A 24,683-nucleotide genomic window follows, 5' to 3' on the forward strand; every position below is an offset into this window, starting at 1 on the left:
TGTTTTCAACCACTTTATTTTTAATATATAGTGACACACATTGGAGCAATGAAAATAAACAATAAAATGACAATTTATTTGTTGTACACTCCCAGGAACTCCAAAAAATTTGTTACATATGAAACAGTCATTATTCCCTCATCCAAGGAGCAGGCTAGCCAGCTGACAGGCTGGAGGTTACAAACTGTTAAACATTTTATCAAGAATAAAATGGAAAGACAAGACTCCACTTACAATACACGAGTTAGAACACAATTCTTGAAATCAAGGAGATTAAAAAAACCCACTCCACCATGAACAGTTGGCACAAATTTTACACCCAATCTCCAACTCACTGTTTTACTCAGTGCCGCCATCTTCAAAAATGAGGGAATCACCTTGGAATGGAACTTGGTCTGAATTACTTTGAGCTCTCTTGTTAAAAAGCCTTTAATGATCAAAAGAGTTAAGATAGAAAAGGAAAAGTTTGATGGCTGGGCAAGTCACGGCATCTGTTTTTCCCTGACATGATTCCATCGAGTTCATGATTACTCCGAGTGGAGGTTGAAATGCCACCGATTTAGGTCAGAGTCTCACCCTTCGTTACCTGCAGGGCAAGCAAATATGCATCGTTAATACAAAACTTCTGAATGCAATCATCATCATGAACAGGTTCATCCATACTCAGCTCCTCCCAACAGCTCATCACAGACATAGACCTCCCTAACATTGACAGCATCCATGTGCAAAGCAGGAAAATGGCCACCCATCTTCAAGGATTTGCTAGTAGGGATAGTACATTCATAGCAGAGAATCGTGAGCTCCTTCACTCCATCTGAAACAAGTTGGGATTTCCTTGCGGCCTACTGTTTTTATTTCAATCCCCATTCCAATGTCAGTCCACGGCCTCCTCTACTGTCACAATGAAGTCACACTCAGGATGGAGGAACAACACCACAGATTCCACCTGGGGAACCTCCGACCAGATGGCATGAACATCAATTTCTCCCCCTTACCCCTTCTTTCTCTTCTCATTCCCTGTTCTTTTCTTCTGCTCCCCTGCCCTATCTCATTTTCCTATAGCCAACTCTACTATTTTCCTTCTTCAGCTCTCTACCTTTTCCACCTATCGCCTCCCAGCTTCTCACTTTATCCTCTTTTCCCCCACTAACCAACCTTCCCCTTTACATTGGTTTGACTCATCACGTTCAAACTTTCCCTGCCCACCCCGCACCTCCCAACCTTCTTATACTAGCTTCTTCCTGTTTTCCAGCCTTCACGAGGACTATCAGCCCCAAAATGTCATCTTTGCCCCTTTCCATAGATGCTGCCCGAGGCTGCTGCGTTCCTCCAGCATTTGTGTGTTACTCAAGATTTCCAGCAGCTGCAGAATCTTGTGTTCGGGATTAGTGATTTCTTGGTTCTGCGCAGAAAGAGAGAGGGGGGAAATGAACATGTAGCAGAGAGACTGAGGAAAAAAAAAGGGTTGCTGTAGGTTTGGTACCAGGCAGTGAAAGTCTCTAACAGCTCAGCTGGCCTGAGTCACAAACTGTAGGCTAAAGTGAACTTTAATAAAAGCACACCTGGTTGCTAATCCAACAATGGTTGCACAAAACATCGGAACAGAAGCTGGCCATTGTACGTATGAGGTGAAGGCAGAACGGCACACAGCTCATATACAACACAGTGGCCACTTTACCAGGTACAGGAGTGGCCTTCTGCCAGTATGGCCCATCTACCTCAAAGTGTGACACGTGAGTTCAGAGATTCTTTTCTGCACGCTGCTGTTATAATGTGCAAACTGAGTTACTGAAGCCTTTCTATCAGCTCGAACCAGACTGGCTACCTCCTCCGACCTCTCATTAACAAGAACTACCACTCACTGGATGTTTTTTGTTTCTCACACCGTCCTCTGTGAACTCCAGAGATGTTTGCATATGGAAATCCTAGTAGATCAGCAGATTCTCAAACCACCGTCTAGCAACAACAATTATTCCATGCTCAAAGTTACTTCTGTCACATTTCGATCCCATTCTGATGTTCGGTTACGACAACAACTGACCCTCGTGACCATATCAGCATGGTTATGCATTGAGTTGCTGTCACATGAATGGCTAATTAGATATTTGTATTAACAAGGAGTACCTAATAAAGTGGCCACTGAGTTTCATACTAGAAAAGGTTTACCTCATTATGTACAAACAGTGCATGGGGAGGCAGGGCAAGACAGTTAGGGGAAGGTGTAGATATGAATGAAGAAATCTTTGGACTGGGGAGCATTCAATCCGAGATGAATGATTTGTTTGTTGATGTCCACTTATAATAAAGAGCAAGTTTGTTCTGAAGGTAAGCCTCAACTTCATGTGAATTCTTTGTCTACAATTCCCAGCTCTACTTCTTGCTGATACCGTCAGGCAGGAGGCTCAGAAAACTCAGATCCACAGCACCAGGTTTCGGAACAGCTATACTGACAATCAGGCTCTTTCAAAAGTCTGCACAACCTTAACCCGACCTCAGCTTCACTCATGGTCTCTCCTACCCGCCCCCACAGTCCCACCAGTCTTGTACAATCTGCATGCCCTTGTTTGTACAAATATGCCTATAAAGCAGCTGTTTCCACTGCAGCCATACCACACCATAATTGTACTTTACTAAATAATATCAGTTGCAAACACATTGAACCAGGAACAGTTATTACCCTTCTACCATCAGGCTCCTGAATCAGCATGGGTAACTTCACTCAGCTCAACACTGAACCGATTCCACATCCATGCACTACCTTTCAAGAATCTACAAGTTCTCAGTATTATTTATTTATTTTTGTATGTATTTGTAGTTTGTCTTTTGCACATGGGTTGTTTGTCAGTCTGTGTAGTTTTTCATTGATTCTATTGTATTTCTTTGTTCTACTGTGAGTGCTTGCAAGAAAATTAACCTCAGGGTAGTATATTTGACATACATGTACAGGTCGACCTTCACTAATCTGACTAGCTGTAATCCGGTTCCTTCGATAATCCGGCACTGATTATGCTTAATGTGATCCTTCTGTAATTCGGCATTTTCACTAATCCAGCACACCTCGGGTCCCAATGGTGCCGGATTAGTGAAGGTTGGCCTGTCCTTTGATAATAAATTTACTTTGAACGTTGAATAAAGTGGAAAAACTGAAATGTAGCTGGTTTTACCAGCAAACGTACAGACCAAGGGTGCTGGCAGGTGACCATTCTCCCACAAAATTCAACTTATAATTTCTTCCCTCTTTCCACATTCCAAGCAGTACACTTACTGCAGGGCTGATACTGTCTGTGTACCTCAATCTTCCATAGCAATGTTGGTCAAGATTGACCTCAAAGTTTCAACTAATACTTTTATGCTACAGAATTGTAGCAGTTAAGTGTGACGCCAGCACCAGTGATAGTGATCTTTGGATCACCTGGACTACACAAATTCCTACATCAGGCTGCCGTTTATTGACTTCAGCTCAGTGCTTAACATAGTCATTCCTACAGTTCTGATCAAAAAGCTCCAAAACCTGGGCCTCTGTACCTCCCACTGCAACTGAATCCTCGACTTCTTAACTGGAAGACCACAATTTGTGCAGGTCGGAAGCAACATCTCCACCTCACTGACAATCAACATACACTCATCTCAGGAATGTGCACTTAGCACACTGCTCTATTCTCTACACCACAACTACGTGGCTAGGCACAGTTCAAATGCCATTTATAAATTTGCTGATAACACTACAGTTGGTAGAATTTCAGATGGTGACAAAAGGGCATACAGGAGCAAGATAGTCAGCTAGTTGAATGCTGTCACGGCAACACCCTCGCCCTCATTGCCAGCAAGATCAAAAAAACGATCATGGACTTCAGAAAGGGCAAGACAAGGGAACACATACAAGTCCTCAGAGAGATCAGAAGTGGCAAGAGTGAGCAAATTCAAGTTCCTGGATGTCAATATTTCTGAGGATCTATCCTAGGCCCAACATATTGTTGAAGCTACAAGGAAGGTGCAACTGCAGCTATATTTCATTAGAAGTTTGAGGAGATTTGGGATGTCACCAAAGACATTTGCAAATTTCTACAGATGTACCAGGGAGAGCATTCTAACCAGATATATCATCTGGTATCGGGGGGGGGGGGGGGGGAAGAGGGAGAAGGGACAAAACAAGCTGCAGAAACTTGGAAACCCGTCATGTGCACTAGCCTCTGTAATATACAGGACATCTTCAAAGAATGATGTCTCAAAGGCAGCATCCATCATCAACGACTACCATCAGCCAGGACATGCCCTGTTCTCATTGCTATCATCAGGAAGGAGATACAGGAGCCCGAAGGCAGGCAGGCAGACACACACACACACACACACACACACACACACACACACACACACACACACACACACACACACAGAGCGATTCAGGAACACCTTCTTCCCCTCTGCCACCTGATTTCTGAATGCACATCGAAACCAAGAACATTACCTCACTATTTTTTTTTGCTGTTATATGAACCCTAACCTTACATCAGGATCAAAGATATATATCTATCTGATCCTGATGAAGGGCCTCAGCCTGAAACATTGACTGTACCCTTTCCCCCCACAGATGCTGCCTGGCCTGCTGAGTTCCTCCAGCATTTTGTGCGTATTGCTTGGATTTCCAGCATCTGCAGATTTTCTCTTGTTTGTGATGTTACAAATAAAGTTAATTTTAAAATTGAGACAAACACAAAAAGTCAATGAAGGTGTAGAGAGAAGCCCGGTTTAAGGGAAAAGAAAGCTCTTATCAGCAGGGGAAAAATCAGGAACAGGTGATCACGGATATTTCACCTTTTGTTTAGGTGTGGAAAAAGGAGAGGCAGTCCTGGAACCTGATGCAATGTCCTAAATACTTAATGATCTCTTACATTTATCCATCACATCCAATGGTTCTGATCACGAGGGGAAGTTTTGTGCACGTGCTTGTTAAGAAGTCAGTACTCTTAGCAAGATGTTTGAGCTTGCTTTCAGCTGTGAATAGCACGAGCTGAATTTCATTCTAAGGTGAAATGAAAGATGGTTGAACCCAAGGATCAAGATGCTATGAAGCTGAATGAGTGGATAGTCACCCAAAATTCCACAACAGTGATATAATAAAAACTATTCCAAAGTTGAGCAGTACAGTAGCATGGAGTGGAAGAAAATTAAATTTTGTCATCAAGCTTGATTAGCCAAGTATTGCTCAAGATTTGCATCATGAGGGTGACAGGATATGACGCAGATGCTGTCTTGCTTGTGCTAGCTAACAATAGCTAGCAATAGATCATGCCAATAATGAAGCATTGCTAACCTTTGTCTGAGTGTGTCTGGCTAATAGAGGAACTGAATGTGGACATGCAGTTCTAATTTTGTGTAACGCCCAGAAACATTTGTGAACTGGCTGATACCCAACAAGTACTTCTTGAAATTACTGACCAAGTATGTTTAGCAGCTGGCTATTGCCCAGAATTTACTGTATAAATTTTAAAATGTAACCTGACATTGGCAGAGTCGTAAGGCAACAGCTCCCCGTGATCACGTATTAAAGGGTTAAACATAAACAGCTGTCCCCCGCTTTTCGAACGTTCACTTTACGAAACCTCACTGTTACGAAGGACCTACATTAGTTACCTGTTTTCGTTAACAGGTGTTTTCACTGTTACGAAAAAAAGCAGCGCGCGCCCCGAGCAGCCGCTCCTCCCCCGGATTCGGAACTGCATTCTCACCGGCATTGCTTAAACACGAGCCTGTGAGCAGCCGTTAGTAAGATGAGTTCTAAGGTATCGGAAAAGCCTAAAAGAACTTGTAAGGGTGTTACACTTAGCGTAAAACTAGACATAATCAAGCGTTTCGATCGTGGTGAGCGAAGTAAGGACAAAGTGAGTTTGGCTTGTGGAAGTTGACAAAGATGATGTTGAAGAGGTTTTGGCATCTCATGACCAAGAACTGATACAGGAAGAGCTGATGCAATTGGAAGAGGAAAGGATAACAATCGAAACTGAATGCAGTAGCGAACGAAGTCGTCCAGGAACTGAACATGAAGCAACTGCACAAGATTTTCGCCACAATGATAAAGTACGGCTTTAATTTTGAAAGGGTACATAGGTTTAGGGCATATTTGCAAGATGGCTTGAGTACTTACAAAGAACTGTATGATAGAAAAATGCACGAGGCTAGCAGTCAAGCATACTGTCGTTTTTCAAGTCTTCCACATCAGCCACAGCAGACGACGAACCTCGACCTTCCCCATCGAGGCAGGCAGACATAGAAGATGACCTGCCTGCCCTGATCGACGATGAGATGACACCCCCATGTCCCACCACCCCAGTGGTCCCAACCCCCGGGCCGCGAACAGATACCGATTCGCGGAGAATGCAGCGGTAGCCGGGAGGCACACAGCACATCTTTAAGAAAAAAGCCGAAATAAACAAGCTAATTAATTAGGTGCTGCCTGGCACGTAATTAATTAGCTTGTTTATTTTGGTTTTTTTCTTAAAGATGTGCTGGATGTGTCCTGGCCACCGCTGCATGTTTCGTGAATCAGTATCGGTTCGCTGCCCGGAGGGTGGGGGGCACTGCACCACCCAAACTCCAACGACTCAGCCTAACACACTATCATCAGCGTGCTCGGCGCGGTCTTCCCGATTCCGGTAAGTGATCCTACACTGTACATACATTATTTTTACTTTATATAGGCTGTGTATTTTTACATGTTATTTGATATGATTTGGCAGCTTCATAGCTTAAAGGTTACTGGACAGTGTTTTTGCCAAGAGCAATTGCGTCGTGTTTCTGCCGAGAGCGCTTGCATGAGATTTTCGCTACAGAGAACAGTGCGGCAATGATTGTAGAGAAGTATTTCTACTTTATAAAGGCTGCGTATTTATCATATCATTCCTGCTTTTACTATATGTTACTGTTATTTTAGGTTTTATGTGTTATTTGGCATGATTTGGTAGGTTATTTTTGGGTTTGCGAACGCTCACAAATTTTTCCCATATAAATAAATAGTAATTGCTTCTTCACTTTACGACATTCCAGCTTACAAACCGTTTCGTAGGAACGCTCTACCTTCGGATGGCGGGGAAAACCTGTACCAAGGTCTTTGTCTTTGTTTCTGTTTGATAACAGGGTAAATTCTCTTACAGTAAAACATGGAAAAACAGAAGATTCTTCAACACATAGCAATTAGCATAACACTATTATAGTGCCAATGACCCTTGTTCAATTCTGCCTCTGTCATAAGGAGTTTGTACAACTCCACGAGACTGCATGGGTTTCCTCCCACATTCCAAAGATGTTGAGGTCAGTAAGTTAACTGGTCACATGAGTATAATTGGTCAGCCTAGGCTCATTGGGCAGCAAGGGCCTGTTAGTGTGCTGCTTGCTCACGATGTGCTGTGTCCTGTGACGTGGGCAATCCTGTTCTTTCCATAACCAAGATTGTTCCTGGCAACTTTTTTTCCCCTCTACAGATTTGGTTTGCCATTTCATTCTTCTGGGCAGTGTCTTGACAAGATGGGTGACCCCAGCCATCACCAACGCCCTTCAGAAATTGTGTGTCTGACATCAGTGGTTGTATAACCAGGACTTGGGATATACACCAGCTGCTCATATGACCATCCACCACCTGCTCCCATGGCTTCAGGTGAGCCCCCGATCAGGGTGGGGGGAGAAGAAGAGCTGAGCAGTTTCTACACATTGGCCAAGGGTGACCTGCAGACTAGCAGAGGGAAAGACTGCTTTACATCTCTTTTGGAGGAGATGCATCGCCACTCTGCCACCTATACCATGCTGTATCTCTGAATAAATAATAAGTGAAAACTGTGCGGGTCATCTGTAATGTACGCTTCTACAGAATGTTACTTTTCCCATTGGACTTGAAATCTGAAGAAAAATGAGTATTGCACAAGAGGCTGACATAATTAAGTTACGTGGAAATAATGTTTTCCTCAAGGAATGTATTAACAGCAATGTATTTGTAGAAATGTTGGTTACAAGAGCCATGAGGTAACGTTGCAGCTCTACAAGTCTCTGGTTAGATCACAAGACATAGGAGCAGAATTAGACCATTTGGCCCATCGAGTCTGCTCTGCCATTTCATCATGGCTCACCCAATTTCTCTCACAGCCCAATCTCCTGCATTCTCTCGTAACCCTTGATGCCCTGACCAATCAAGAATTTATCAACCTCTGCCTTAAATATACCCACTGACTTGAACTCCACAGCAGCCAGTGGCAACGAATTCCACAGATTCACCATGCTCTGGCTAAAGAAATTTCTCCTCATCTCCATTCTAAAAAGATGCCCCTCTATCCTGAGGTTGCATCCTCTGGTCAGGCTCTCCCACCATATGAATATTGTGTTTCATTCTGGTCGCCTATTTCGAGGAAGGATGTGGAAGTTTTAGAAAGGTTGCAGAGGAGATTTACCAGGATGCTGCAGAGATTAGAGATAATGTCTTATGAGGAAAGGCTGAGTGAATTAGGACTTCTCTTTGGAGGATGAGAGGTGACTTATTGCAAGTATCAAGGGGTACAGCTGGAGTTAGACAGCCAGCACCTTTTCCCCAGGGTGGCAATGGCTAAACCCAGAGTAGATCCTTTTAAGATAAAAGTGGAGGTAAAGTCAGAGGCAAGGTATTTCTCCCCCCCACCCCCCAAAACACAGGAAGTGTCTGGAATGCACTGCTGGAGGTGGTGGTGAAGGCTGATATTTAAGAGACTCTTAGACAGGCACATGAATGGAAGAGAATGCAGGGTTATGGGTCACGTGTTGGGAAGGGTTACACTGATCACAGAATAGGTTAAAAGGTCAGCACATCATGAATCGAAGCACCTGTGCTTCCCGTACTCTCACTCAGCAGCTCACTAGAATAGATTTCGAAATTTATACACTCAGGTAGTGCTGAGGAAGCAATGTAATTGCAGCAAGACTTAAGACAAATTAGAAGAATGGGCAAAAAAGTGGCCGATGGAATACGGTGTTGGGAAATGTATGATAATGCATTTTGGTAAAAGGAATTGTACAGACTATTATCCAAATGGGGAGAAGGTTCAAACATCTCAAGTGTAGACAGATTTAGGAGTCCTCGTGCAAGACTCCCAGAAGGTTAATTTACAGGCTGAGTCTGTGGTAAAGGTGGCAAATGCAATGTTGGCATTTATTTCAAGGTGAATAGAATATAAAAAACAAGGAGATAATGCTGAGCCTTTCATAAGACAGTAGTCAGGCCACACTTGGAGTATTGTCAACAGTTTTGGACCTCATAACTCAGAGAGGATGTGTGGTCATTGGAGAGAGTCCAGAGCAGGTTCATGAGGATGATTCCAGGAATGAAGGGGTGTACTCACTGGAATTTAGAAGTATGCAGCAGGGGAATCTCATTGAAACCCACTTAATGTTGAAAGAACTGGGTGGATGTGGAGAGGATGTTTCCTGTGGTGGGGGTATCCAGAACTAGAGGGCACAGCCTCAAAATTGAGGGGTGACCTTTTAAAACAGAGGCAAGGAGGATTTTTTTTTAAGCCAGAGAGTAGTGAATCTATGGAATGTTCTGCCACAGTGGAGGCCAGGTGAGTGCATATATTTAAGGGGGAAGTTGATAGTTTGCTGATCGGTCAGGGCATCAAAGGATATGGCAAGGCAGCAGGTGCATGGGGTTGAGTGGGATCCAGGATCCGCCGTGATGGAATGGCAGAGCAGTCTCGATGGGCTGAATGGCCTAATTCTGCTTCTATGTCTTATGGATTGCTTTGTACAGATAACAGAGGAACATCTCAAAGCTTCAGTAGTACTCAGTACCAAAGAATTAAATGTTTCCCCTCAAGTGAATGTCCAATCAGAAAACTGAATTCAACCACAGCCCTCTTACCCGTGCTTCAATGTATTCAATCCTTCGTTCTAGAGCTGTTAGCTTCTCATTCAGTGTGGCTAGCCGGGAACGGCAGGACATGTCTGCGAAGATAAAAAGAAATCACATTACATTTCTAGGGACATGTGACAGACACAAGGTTTCTCTTTCAGGCAATCAAGGCTGCAAGGTAACATCAATGGTAAACCCACAATTTTTCTTTAAACTTTACCTCCAATACAGAAGTAAACTTGAAAACACAGGAGTCTGCTGATAGTGGAATATAGAGACAACGGAAGAACTCCAGCCCTCTACCTTGTCCATCTATCACCTCCCTGCGTCTCCCTTCACTACCCATCTACCCCACACCTGGTTTTGCCCATCTCCTTTACCTCCCCCCCACCTTCTTGTTCTGTCTTCTGCCCCCTTCCTTTCCATTCCTGACTGAGAGCTGACAAATGGCTTTCAAACCATCTGATTGTGCTCCTAACCCTTCTTCTGGCCCCCTCCTTTACAGTCCTGATGAGAGATCTTGGCCCAAACATCGACTGCTTATTCTCCTCCATACATGCTGCCCAACTTGTTGAATTCCTCCAGCGTTTTGTGAGCACTGCTCAAGATGGCAAGGTTGTTGATTTCATCTCCAGGACACAAGAATAAAGAAGAACGAAATAATTGTTTCTCCAAATTTGATGTAGCACAAAAACATTCAGATAAACAACACAAAAATAAAAACACAATAAGTATAAATACATAAGGTAGCTTCTATACATTAATTGTTATGTCTATGAAGTGTTGCTAGGCACAGAACAGTCTGTACATAAAATGGCTGCCAGGAAATGAAAAGTCAGTGGTGCAGTGGGTTCATGGACAAAGGTGTTGATCAACCACTGCTTGAGCCTGGGGGTCCTGGCACGGAGATTATGGAGTCTGTTCCCTTACGGGAGTGCGAGAAACAATCCATGAGCAGGGTGGGTGGGATGCTTCATGTCGTTACTGGCCTTTCCTCGGTGCCTGTCTGTATACGTGACCCCAGTGGCAAGTAGGCTGGTGCCAGTGATCAGCTGCGCCATTGTGACTATCTGTCATAGAGACTTCCTGCCTTCCAGACCGCACACTGATGCAGCACATCAGGATGTTCTGTATGGCACATCTATAGAAGGACGCGAGTACAGATGAGCATAGTCCAGCTCTCTTCAGCTCCTCAGAGAGCAGAGGCATTGGTGAGCTTTCCAGATTGTGTAGGATGTATTCCGGGAACACGAGAGGTTGTGCGAGTTTCAAAAACTGCTTGTAGTTTCCACTGCTATGCTGCCAATGTAAAGAGGGACATGACTGATGCAAGCTCCCCTGAAGTCAATAACCATCTCCTTTATCTTGGTGACATTAAGGAAAAAGGTCATTTGCCTGGCACCAGGCCTCGAGCTTTTCCACCTCCTCTTTACAGGCCATCTATTCACTGTTCCAGCATCGACTGAGCTCAATCCAGATAAAGGAGGGCTATTGCATTTTGAGAGATCACCTCATTATGATCCAGCACTTAATCATTTACCTGCACTGAACTTTTTCAATAGATGGAGCAATTCATTCTGCATTTAGAGATACAACATTCAATCAATTCATTCATTTTAGAAAACAGGCCCATACCACCCAATTACATCCATGTAACCTACTAACCTGTACGTCTTTGGAATGTGAGAGGAAAAGCTTGAGCATGTAGTTATTAAGGAAGAGGATATGCTGGAGCTTTTGGAAAGCATCAAGTTGGATAAGTCACCAGGACCGGACGGGATGTACCCCAGGCTACTACGAGAGGCAAGGGAGGAGACTGCTGAGCCTCTGGCGATGATCTTTGCATTATCAATGAGTATGAGAGAGGTTCTGAAGGATTGGAGGGTTGCAGATGTTGTTCCCTTATTCAAGAAAGGGAGTAGAAATAGCCCAGGAAATTATAGACCAGTGAGTCTCACTTCAGTGGTTGGTAAGCTGATAGAGAAGATCCTGAGAGGCAGGATTCATGAACATTTGGAGAGGCATAATATGATTAGGAATAGTCAGCATGGCTTTGTCAAAGGCAGGTCGTGCCTTACGAGCCTGATTGAATTTTTTGAGGATGTGACTAAATACATTGATGAAGGTAGAGCCGTAGATGTAGTGTATATGGATTTCAGCAAGGTATTTGATAAGGTACCCCATGCAAGGCTTATTGAGAAAGTAAGGAGGCATGGGATCCAAGGGGACATTGCTTTGTGGATCCAGAACTGGCTTGCCCACAGAAGGCAAAGAGTGGTCGGGTCATATGCTGCATGGAGGCCAGTGACCAGTGGTGTGCCTCAGGGATCTGTTCCGGGACACCTATTCTGTGATTTTTATAAATGACCTGGATGATGAAGTGGAGGGATGGGTTAGTAAATTTGCTGATGATACGAAGGTTGGGAGTGTTGTGGATAGTGTGGAGGGCTGTCAGAGGTTACAGCGGAACATTCATAGGATGCAAAACTGTGCTGAGAAGTGGCAGATGGAGTTCAACCCAGATAAGTGTGAGGTGGTTCATTTTGGTAGGTCAAATATGATGACAGAATATAGTATTAATGGTAAGACTCTTGGCAGTGTGGAGGATCAGAGAGATCTTGGGGTCTGAGTCCATAGGACACTCAAAGCTGCTACGCTGGTTGACTCTGTGGTTAAGAAGGCAAACTGTGCATTGTCCTTTGTCAATTGTGGGGTTGAGTTTAAGAGCCGAGAGGTAATGTTGCAGCTATATAGGACCCTGGTCAGACCCTACTTGGGAGTACTGTGCTCAATTCTGGTCACTTCACTACAGGAAGGACATGGGGGTGCAGAGGAGACTTACAAGGATGTTGCCTGGATTGGGGAGCATGCCTTATGAGAATAGGTTGAGTGAACTCAGCCTTTTCCCCTTGGAGTGACGGAGGATGAGAGGTGACCTGATAGAGGTGTACAAGATAATGAGAGGCATTGATCGTGTGGATAGTCAGAGGCTTTCCCCCCCAGTGTTGAAATGGCTAGCACAGGACGGCATAGTTTTAAGGTGCTTGGAAGTAGGTACAGAGGAGATGTCAGAGGTAAGTTTTTTTTTTAAATAAACGCAGAGAGAGGTGAGTGTGTGGAATGGGCTGCCCGCGGCGGTGGTGGAGGCGGAATGAAGACTCCTGGATAGGTACATGGAGCTTAGAAAAATAAAGGGCTACGGGTAAGCCTAGGTAGTTCTAAGGTAAGGACACGTTCGGCACAGCTTTGTGGGCCGAAGGGCCTGTATTGAGCTGTAGGTTTTCTATGTTTCTATGAAACTAAAGTAAACAGGAATCTTACACCATCACAGGTAGAATGTATAAAAGTAAACACGAGATCTGCAGGTGCTGGAAATCAACAGGATAGGGAGCATCTATGAACGGGAGCAAATGGCCCAAAGCATCAACTTTTTATGCATCTCCATAGATGCTGGCTGACTTACTGAGTTCCTCCAGCATTTAATGCATGTTGCTCTAGATTTCCAACATCTGCATGATCCCTTGTGTTTTTGGCTGTCGTTAAATAGAAACTTTTAGAAACAGATGTTGTTTGCTGCAATTACAAACGCGGCCATCCAGCCCCAACACAGTTCAAGCAAGAAGCTTTCTTCCTTTGCAGCTGCCAATGGTTGCACATGAACCAATCCTTTTTTTAAAAAAAAGGGTCAACAGGAGGCATTTATTTCCAGTATGAAGCAATGTAGAGGTCTAGAATAACTCCCTCTGTGGAGCCATGGACCATGACTGCTTTCCAGACCAAAAAAAAAGGAAAAAAAAATTAAAGTTAAGATGGATAAACAAGGAGCAGATCAGCCCCTATTTAACTGAATAGGTGGTGGTGACTGTTTAGCACATGATGGGATGTGGATTAGTGGCAGTGATCACTGATAGAGATAAAAGTTCACACCCCCCCTGCAACTGTCCCACACCCCTCCTCCTAAACACAGCTGGGGATTTACATTTAAGCATTTAAAATACTGCAGAAGTTTCTATCACTCAGAGGGACATGGGAGTAGAATCAGGCCATTCAGCCCATCGAGTCTGCTTTGCAATTATTGTCCCTCAACCTCATTCTCCTGTCTTCTCCCCATAACTTTTAACACCCTTACTAGTCAATAAGTTATCAACCTTTACTTTCAACATACCCAATGACTTGGCCTCCACAGCTGTCTGTGGTGATGAATTCCTCTGATTCACCACCCACTGGCTAAACAAATTCCTCACTGCTCTAAAGGTACGTCCTCATATTCTGAGACCGGACCTTTTGATCCTAGACCTCCCCACAAGAGGAAACACCCCCTCCGCATCCACTCTATCTCGATCTTTCAATATTCAAAAGGTTTAGAAGAAACTCCTGTGATTACAGGTCCAGAGACATCAAGTTGCCTTTATTTATCACACATACATCGAAACTTCAGTGAAATGCCTCACTCACGTTAGTTAAGAGCTGGAGGTGGCCCACGAGTGTTGACACGCTTCTGGCACCAACATTGTATGCCCACAACTAACTACCCCTAACTTGCACATCTATTGGGTGTGGGAGGAAACCACAGCATCTGTAGGGTACCACAAGGCCATGAGAAGAACGCACAAACTCTTTGTAGACAGCAGTAGGACTTGAACCCTAATCTTACAGCTGATACATTATAAAGTGTTGTGCTAACCTCTGTACTAATGATCCTGGACTAACAACCCAGAGTTCAAATCTCACCACAGCAACTGTGGGATTCAAGTCCAGTACACAATACAGAAATTTGGTCTAAAACAATTAGTTATAGTGACCATAAAGCACATTGAACCATTGCAAAAACCTATCTGGTTCAATAATTTCCGCAAGGCAGTAAATTTGCTACCCTTCCCCAGTCTAGCCTGTCTGTAATGCCAGACCGCACCAAGCAGGCTGGCTCTTAAACCTGCCCTAAAAGCCTCTCAGTTTAAGGGCAAACAAGAATTATCAATAAATGCTCTCCTTGAAACAATACCAGGGTGTGCAAAAACAAGTTTGAAGAATTAGAATCAGGTTTATTATCACTGCTTTATATGATTCAAATTTGTTTTGCAGCAGCAGTACAGTGCACACATAAAATTACTACAAATTGCTATCAATTACAGAACATCACGTACAGTGCTGTATCACCAGGATCGTTCTTGGCAAACCTTCCTATACAAGGGGTTTGCCATTGCCTTCTTCTGGGCAGTGCCTTTACGAGACAAGTGACCTCAGCCGTTATCAATATTTTTCAGAAGTTGACTGCCTGGGTCAGTGGCTGCATAACCAAGACGTGGCATGTACCAGCTACCCATACGGACACCCACCACCTGCTCCCAAGGTTTCACAAGATTGACTGGGGGAGGGGGTGGACTAAGCAGATGCCACACATTGTCCAATGGTGCCCTCCAGACTAGTAGAGGGAAGGAGTGCCTCACACCTCCTTTGGTAGATACACATCTCCACCTCGCCATCTAAATTCCCCCCCTCTTTTTGCACTAATTTAAATATGTTTCTTATTATATGTTTTTATTATGTATTGTACTGTACTGCTCCCATAAGACAACAAATTTCCTGCATATACCAGTGATATTAGACCTGATGACAGCAGTAAGAAGACAGCAAATCCCCGATGGTGAGGGTCTTTAATGATGGATGCTGCCTTCTCAAGCCACTGCCTCTTAAAGATGTCATCAGTGGTGATTTGAGGCACAAATCTACTGGGACACAAGAGATTCTGCATATGCTTGAAAACCAGAGTAACACAAAATGCTGAATGTATTTAGCAATTCAGGCAGCATCTATGGAGAGGAATAAACTTAAGTTCAATTTATTGTTATTCAACCATACACATGTATACTGCTAAACAGAACGACATTCCTCTGGATCAAGGTACACACCACAAATTATTACCATATCACTGGCAACATTTTGGGTTGAGACCCTTGATCACAACTGAATAAAGAATCATTGGGATGTGTCAAGAAAATTCCAGGAAAGGAACTCACCCAGCTTTGCTCAGTCAGTCCTATGTACCACTGCAGACCCACTTTGCAGCTGATTCTCAACTACCTCCTCAATTCAAGGAAATTAGGGACAGAGACTGACTGTCCACGTGCACAGGCGGTTGTCAGATATATTGGGGCATTTGGGAAAAAAACTCCTGGGCACATGGATGATAGAAAAGTGGAGAGTTGGATTCGAGTAGGTTAAAAGGTCAGTAGCATGCTATAATGTTCTATGTTATGAAGCAAAACCAAGGGCTAGGTGGCTTCCTTGAAACAGTTAACTGGTGAAGGACATTCAACTCAATCATGGATAAAGGATTGCTGGCAATGCCAACAGTCAGTCTCTGTCCCTAATTTCCCATACTTTCCTCCATTTACCTTAAAATTATGCCCCCTTGTTTTAGCCACTTCCACCCTGGTAAAAAGTCTTTGGCTATCTACTCTATCTATGCCTCTTAACATTTTGTACCACTATCAAGTCATATCTTAGCCTCTTACACTCTAAAGATAAAAGCCCTAGCTTGCTCAATCCATAAGACATGCCCCTCTGGTCCAGACAGCATCCTGGTAAATCTCCTCTGCCCCCTTCCTAAAGCTTCCACATCTTTCCTATAATGAGGTGACCAGAACTGAACACGATATTTTAAGTGTGGTTTAGCCAAGGTTTTATGGAGCTGTAACATTATCTCACGGTTCTTGAACTTAATCCCCTGTCTAATGAAGGCCAGCGTACCATATGACTTCTTAACAACCCTATCAACTTGCACAGAAACTTTGAGGATCTATAGACATGGACCCCATATCCCGCTGTTCCTCCACACTGCTAAAATCCTGCCGTTATTCCTGTACTCCACCTTTAAATCTGACCTTCTGAAATTAATCCCTTCACACTTCTCCACATTGAAGTTTGTCAGCCATTCCTCCGCCAAGTTCTGTATTCTGTCAATGCCCTGTTGCAACCTACAACCACACTATCCACAATTCCACCAACCTTCAAATAGCTACTAGGAAAACAACATTCTATGTTATCTAAAAAAAAAAGAGCTTTAATACAGCAGACAAGCAAATAACAAGTAAAACTCAGGAAAGGCTTTGTCAGACACAGCACCACCGACCAGGGTTCAATTCCCAGCACTGCCTGCAAAGAGTTTGCCTCTTCTCCCATAACCATTGTTTCCTCCTGGCGCTCCAGTTTTCTTCTACATTCCAAAAAATAACACAGGTTGCTAGGTCAATTGGTCACATGGTGTAATTGTACGGCATGGGTTTGTTGGGCCAGAAGGACTTACTACCATACAGTATCTCTACCTTTAAAAACACACACCAAGTTTTACAAAAATTTGTGCAGTTGCCTTCTTTCTCACATTGGTTGTTTGCCAGACTTAATTGTTTTTCATAAATTCTATTGTACCACTGCTCCGGCAGCACGTTTCACGCACATACCGCTGTGTAAAAGGAAAAAACGTCTGCCTCTGACATCACCCCCTATACTTTTCTCCAAACATTTTAAAATTATGCTGCCTTATATTAGTCATTTCCACCCTAGTAAAAACTCTGGTTGTCCACTATCTATGCCTCTTATCATCTTGCACACCTTTAAGACAAAAATCTTAGGGATAGGAAGCTATTGGGAAAAATTCTGACAGAGGGGATGTATCAACACTTGGAAAGTTAGTATGTAATCAGAAACCAATCTGGCTTTGTCAAGGAAAGATCAAGAGAAGACAAAGTGCACGGATGATAGCAGGGTTATAGGTGAGATCCGGTACATCTCAGTAAAGCCTCTGACAAGGTCCCACATGGGACACTCGTTCAAACGTTTAGGGCCCACGACAGGCTGGCAAACTAATTTCAAATGCCTTATTTTTAAAAACTAATTACAACCTGGATACATGTTCAAAACACAGGACTGATCGCAACTTTGGAAAATAAGTGAAGATATACTTTAATGCAGATATGAATAATCATTCTACATTAACTTTGATACTCAAAATGAAGTAATCATCTGACTTGATTCTCTCCTTTGGTCAGCAAGTTTCAGAGATCTGAGAAGCAACTCACAGGTCCACAGTTATGGTTCACCTCATGTATATCTGTAATGATTGACATGGGCAAGGAAATCCCAAGTCCAAGCTGATTCTCAGAAATATTTTGAATTGCATAATGTCACAAATAGGTATGGGCACTACTCAAAATCCAATTAAAAACAAATATACAGCAATCTTATTTAAAAATCATGTTTTTCTAATTAACTCTTACGTACAACTGTCATAATTCCTTTCAACAACGAAATTCAATTTCAGTCAGCTGGTCATCATCGACCAAGCAACAATTCTCAATGTAGTAAACCACCTTTTTCACTATAGGAGAATGGAACTCTTTAGGAAACACAAACAAAAGTTCACATTATTGCCAATATTATTTTGAGGAGCCCAGCTTCAGCAATTTGGAATATAGATGAAGCAAATGTCATCAATGCGACAGATTGAACAGCCTGGTAAGGAAACATCAATGCCCAGGAATGGAAAAGGCTACAGAAAGTGACCCAGGCCCACACAGGCAAATCCCTCCCCAGCATTGACCACATTTACATTGAGTGCTGCCACATGAAGCATTGCCCCAAGACCCCCATCATCTCTTCTCACTTCAAGAACAGTTATCACCCTACAACCATCAGGCTCCTGCATCAGCATGGATAACTTCATTCCCCACAACTCTGAAATGATTTCATAACCTACAAACTCACTTTCAAGGACACTTTAAGACATGCTCTCAGTACTTTTTTTAAATTTGCAGTTTGTCTTTTACATGTTGGTTGTTTGCCAGCCTTTAAACATACAATAACTATGCATGCAACACACATCAAAGTTGCTGGTGAACGCAGCAGGCCAAGCAGCATCTCTAGGGAGAGGTAGTCTTTCCACTTTCAAATCTCTTACTAGCTCTTCCTTCAGTTAGTCCTGACGAAAGGTCTCAGCCCAAAACGTCAACTGTACCTTTTCCTAGAGATGCTGCCTGGCCTGCTGCGTTCACCAGCAACTTTGATGTGTGTTGCTTGAATTTCCAGCATCTGCAGAATTCCTCATGTTTACGGTTTTAAAATAACTATGCCTACTTTTCCTATAAAAGGCTGCAAGAAAGTGAATCTGAAGTTAGTATATAGCAACAGATATACTTTTTGATAATAAATTTTGACATTACTTTTACTTGTGCTCAAGACAGTGTTGTCAACGTGATTTTTTTTGTCTCCTACAGAGTTCATCTCTTCAATGTCATCTCTGACTATCTATCCTGGGTCCAACATATTAATGCAGTTACAAAATTCAGGAGGGATAGACATGAAGGAAGGGGAGGTGGGGTGGCGTTGCTGATTAAAGAAGAGATTAACGCAATAGAAAGGAAGGACATAAGCCGGGAAGATGTGGAATCGATATGGGTAGAGCTGCGTAACACTAAGGGGCAGAAGACGCTGGTGGGAGTTGTGTACAGGCCACCTAACAGTAGCAGTGAGGTCGGAGATGGTATTAAACAGGAAATTAGAAATGTGTGCAATAAAGGAACAGCAGTTATAATGGGTGACTTCAATCTACATGTAGATTGGGTGAACCAAATTGGTAAAGGTGCTGAGGAAGAGGATTTCTTGGAATGTATGCGGGATGGTTTTTTGAACCAACATGTCGAGGAACTGACTAGAGAGCAGGCTATTCTGGACTGGGTTTTGAGCAATGAGGAAGGGTTAATTAGCAATCTTGTCGTGAGAGGCCCCTTGGGTAAGAGTGACCATAATATGGTGGAATTCTTCATTAAGATGGAGAGTGACATAGTTAATTCAGAAACAAAGGTTCTGAACTTAAAGAGGGGTAACTTTGAAGGTATGAGACGTGAATTAGCTAAGATAGACTGGCAAATGACACTTAAAGGATTGACGGTGGATATGCAATGGCAAGCATTTAAAGGTTGCATGGATGAACTGCAACAAATGTTCATCCCTGTTTGGCAAAAGAATAAATCAAGGAAGGTAGTGCACCCGTGGCTGACAAGGGAAATTAGGGATAGTATCAATTCCAAAGAAGCAGCATACGAATTAGCCAGAGAAAGTGGCTCACCTGAGGACTGGGAGAAATTCAGAGTTCAGCAGAGGAGGACAAAGGGCTTAATTAGGAAGGGGAAAAAAGATTATGAGAGAAGACTGGCAGGCAACATAAAAACGGACTGTAAAAGCTTTTATAGATATGTAAAAAGGAAAAGACTGGTAAAGACAAATGTAGGTCCCCTGCAGACAGAAACAGGTGAGTTGATTATGGGGAGCAAGGACATGGCAGACCAATTGAATAATTACTTTGGTTCTGTCTTCACTAAGGAGGACATAAATAATCTTCCAGAAATTGTAGGGGACAGAGGGTCCAGTGAGATGGAGGAACTGAGCGAAATACATGTTAGTAGGGAAGTGGTGTTAGGTAAATTGAAGGGATTGAAGGCAGATAATTCCCCAGGGCCAGATGGTCTGCATCCCAGGGTGCTTAAGGAAGTAGCCCAAGAAATAGTGGATGCATTAGTGATAATTTTTCAAAACTCGTTAGATTCTGGACTAGTTCCTGAGGATTGGAGGGTGGCTAATGTAACTCCACTTTTTAAAAAAGGAGGGAGAGAGAAACCGGGGAATTATAGACTGGTTAGCCTAACGTCGGTGGTGGGGAAACTGCTGGAGTCAGTTATCAAGGATGTGATAACAGCACATTTGGAAAGCGGTGAAATGATCGGACAAAGTCAGCATGGATTTGTGAAAGGAAAATCATGTCTGACGAATCTCATAGAATTTTTTGAGGATGTAACTAGTAGAATGGATAGGGGAGAACCAGTGGATGTGGTATATTTGGATTTTCAGAAGGCTTTTGACAAGGTTCCACACAGGAGATTAGTGTGCAAACTTAAAGCACACGGTATTGGGGGTAAGGTATTGGTGTGGGTGGAGAGTTGGTTAGCAGACAGGAAGCAAAGAGTGGGAATAAACGGGACCTTTTCAGAATGGCAGGCGGTGACTAGTGGGGTACCGCAAGGCTCAGTGCTGGGACCCCAGTTGTTTACAATATATATTAATGACTTGGATGAGGGAATTAAATGCAGCATCTCCAAGTTTGCGGATGACACGAAGCTGGGTGGCAGTGTTAGCTGTGAGGAGGATGCTAAGAGGATGCAGGGTGACTTGGATAGGTTGGGTGAGTGGGCAAATTCATGGCAGATGCAATTTAATGTGGATAAATGTGAAGTTATCCACTTTGGTGGCAAAAATAGGAAAACAGATTATTATCTGAATGGTGGCCGATTAGGAAAAGGGGAGGTGCAACGTGACCTGGGTGTTATTATACACCAGTCATTGAAAGTGGGCATGCAGGTACAGCAGGCGGTGAAAAAGGCGAATGGTATGCTGGCATTTATAGCGAGAGTATTTGAGGACAGGAGCAGGGAGGTACTACTGCAGTTGTACAAGGCCTTGGTGAGACCGCACCTGGAGTATTGTGTGCAGTTTTGGTCCCCTAATCTGAGGAAAGACATCCTTGCCATAGAGGGAGTACAGAGAAGGTTCACCAGATTGATTCCTGGGATGGCAGGACTTTCATATGAAGAAAGAATGGATAAACTGGGCTTGTACTCGTTGGAATTTAGAAGATTGAGGGGGGATCTGATTGAAACGTATAAGATCCTAAAGGGATTGGACAGGCTAGATGCAGGAAGATTGTTCCCGATGTTGGGGAAGTCCAGAACGAGGGGTCACAGTTTGAGGATAGAGGGGAAGCCTTTTAGGACTGAGATTAGGAAAAACTTCTTCACACAGAGAGTGGTGAATCTGTGGAATTCTCTGCCACAGGAAACAGTTGAGGCCAGTTCATTGGCTATATTTAAGAGGGAGTTAGATATGGCCCTTGTGGCTACGGGGGTCAGGGGGTATGGAGGGAGGGCTGGGGCGGTGTTCTGAGTTGGATGATCAGCCATGATCATAATAAATGGCGGTGCAGGTTTGAAGGGCCGAATGGCCTACTCCTGCACCTATTTTCTAAGTTTCTATGTTTCTAAAATAGCTACGCCAGCAGCTATTTCATTAGGTTTGAGGAGATTTCATATGTCATCTAAAACCCGAGCAGATTTCTACAGCAGTACTTCAGACAGCATTCTGACTGGTTACATGACTGTCTGGTATGGAGGGGCCACTGCACAGAATCGGAAAAGGCTGCCGAGCTGCAGACTCATTCTGCTCCACCATGAGCACCAGCCTGCCCAGCATCAACATCTCCAAAAAGTCAGCATCCATCATTAGGGACCTCAACAGATGTCCTCTTGTCATTACTACCATCAGAGAGAAGGTATAGGAGGCTGACGACACACAATTAATGTTTTAGGAACAACTTCTTCCCCTACACCATCAGACTTCTGAACAAACAATCAGCTCATGAAAACTACTTCACTTTTTTTTTAAAAAACACAAACACGAGGAAATCTGCAGATGCTGGAATTTCAAGCAACGCACAAATTTTTTTGTGTGTTGCTTCACTATTTTTTATTCATTTGCACTACGTACTTAATATATTCTTACTGTAATTTATTTTTAATGTATCACACTGTTCTGCCTCCACAAAACAAAATTTCACAATATACCTGTGTGCCAGTGATAAAAACCCTATTCTGATTCTATATTAATGTTCTAACAACAGGTAGAAGGAGGTTTAAAAACTCTTTAACACACTATTGAACACACAGGGATCATTCAAACAGCAGCCCATCCTCTTCAGTGTTTTGTGAATTTCAAAGTACAGCTATTTAGGGTCTGATTAGTTTAAAGTAGCAGGCAATCTGAGAGGCAATTTTTATGAACATATAACAGCGTTGGTACATTCAACACATATTCCTTACTTGAAGAAAGCTCACAATGCTTGTAACATTTGCATGAGTAATACAGTACTATAACAGGCGACAGCTGCAATCCGCTAAAGACCACTGCACTGCAAACATTGTCTGATCAGACACGAAGGATTCGTAGAAATAGAGGTATCCGACGAGCCTGCTTTTTAAATCAACAACTGATGAGGGATGAATCCCGACGCTTACCAAATAAATACTTTGCCCTTCAAATATCACTGCTACCATTTTAAACCAATAACTGGACATTAGATGCAGTATTACTTTTTCTGCCAAGGGTTCTGCTAATACCGGATATTAGCAGAACCAGGCCACAAGCCCCGGCGTTGCAGACACCCACTGAAGTGAATAGGTGAGGAAAGGAAGCTCTCCTCTTATCGCCCCGGCTGCTTACCAAATGAGTTGAGGAAATCGGCAATCTTCTTGATGCTGCTGGTGATAACTTCGATGTACTCCCTATTTGCCCAGTCTTGGTGAATCTCTCTCTGCACCGGATCTCCCTGGCCCGCCATCTCCCTCCAGCGCAACCCAGCTGGAACAAGCCATTTGTATTCGCGGCGCTGATTGGCTCTCCGACCGCCGGTCCTGAACGACCAACGATTCAATTGGCCCAATCTAACCCGGAAGGAGGCATTCGGCCACGATCATTGGCCAGGAAAGAGAGCTTGTCCATCAATGGAAAACCGGACAGGGCTGGGTCTCTGGTGACCAACGCGTGTGCTGGGCTGTCTGTTAAAACTGGTCAGGATAAGTAGATTAGCGAAATGACGACTCGGAGAAGAACGCAAGTAGCTGCGATGAAAGGACAAAGTCTGCATCCACCCGGAACGCCGTACTGCTCCGTCGCCGGACGGCTGCGGTGTTTCGGTGCAGTCGCTCCCGCGGCGCAGCCTGGAGAAAGGCGTGGGCCGGAACCGGCGCAGGGAGCTGCCGACTGCCACATTCTCGGCTGCAGGAGTCCGGGCTGAGGGACGCGCTGAAACTCGGTGCAGCCACCGCAAGGGCCTGCTGGGGACGGACCACGGTGTAGGGTTCTTCTCCCGCGGGATGAGGGAGGGAGTAGACCCCTCAACAACGGTGTGGGAAGGGGAACCAACGAAGTGCCACCTGGGTGGCCAGAAGTAGGAACATGTAGAAACTATAAGAGAAATGTATGTAAAGGATTGAGAGTCATTGGGTAGTTTATTGTAAATAATTTTATTTTTGAATAAAGTATATTTTGAAATAAAAAGTTCGTTCGTAACATAGATTTAGCAATGCAGCCTTATTTTAATTGGTTGAATCCTCCAGCAACTCTTTGAGAATGATAGATTGCTTTGAGGTATCACAGTTCTGAAACGCTGTAACTATTGTGCATTATGATGTCATTATCAATGTATCGATTTGTTGCAACATCATCAAACACTGATACACTTACGTCTCAGGTAACTAAGCAACATAATAGAATTGTATCATGATTCACCTCAACAGAGAAATCGCAAGTCAAAATAGAAAACTGAAAAATAATTCGTATTTCTGGTATTATTTTTCTTACACCCTGACAATCTGATCAGTGGGAGGCAAGTATTAATTTAAATTTGTTACGTCATAAAAAGTGCTCACACTGATTTGTGCTCTAATCTAATAAAATTAGCGTCTTAAATTATTAACTTATTTTTCTACACAGACTGCCTGACTTCCTGAGTATTCTAATATATTTCATATTTTTAAAATCTGATAAAAACCAACATGTAAAACTAAGTATGTTCATCCTAAACTGAGCCAACATTTATAAATGCAAATTAGATTAACAGGTAACTATGCCCTAATAATATAAAATGTGATACCCATGCCAAGGAAATGGTGATGAAGAAACAGAATATAATTAACGGTAGAGTGCAAATATTTAA

General features: G+C 43.4%; 1 protein-coding gene and 1 pseudogene across 1 annotated transcript; one reads left to right on the forward strand and one right to left on the reverse strand.

The window, feature by feature from the left end:
* On the reverse strand, positions 1–23,350 carry brk1 (BRICK1 subunit of SCAR/WAVE actin nucleating complex). The gene is made up of 3 exons (XM_072281000.1): positions 23,189–23,350; positions 9,875–9,957; positions 1–586 (listed from the first exon to the last, which is right to left on the reverse strand). The coding sequence occupies exons 1-3, from the start codon at positions 23,304–23,306 to the stop codon at positions 560–562; spliced, it is 228 nt and encodes a 75-aa protein (XP_072137101.1). The 5' UTR covers positions 23,307–23,350; the 3' UTR covers positions 1–559.
* Positions 6,519–24,683, forward strand: part of LOC140211286 (FANCD2 opposite strand protein-like) — a 23,760-nt pseudogene continuing 5,595 nt past the window's right edge.

This window comes from Mobula birostris, chromosome 16 (assembly GCF_030028105.1).
Source record: "Mobula birostris isolate sMobBir1 chromosome 16, sMobBir1.hap1, whole genome shotgun sequence".
Classification (NCBI taxonomy): Eukaryota; Metazoa; Chordata; class Chondrichthyes; order Myliobatiformes; family Myliobatidae; genus Mobula; species Mobula birostris.

Coding starts and splice junctions, on each gene's coding strand:
- brk1 (XM_072281000.1), bottom strand. CDS start 23,306: ATGGCGGGCCAGGGAGATCCGGTGCAGAGAGAGATTCACCAAGACTGG. Junction 9,958..23,188: donor CGATTTCCTCAACTCATTTG/GTAAGCAGCCGG, acceptor TTATCTTCGCAG/ACATGTCCTGCCGTTCCCGG. Junction 587..9,874: donor TTGAATACATTGAAGCACGG/GTAAGAGGGCTG, acceptor CTTGCCCTGCAG/GTAACGAAGGGTGAGACTCT.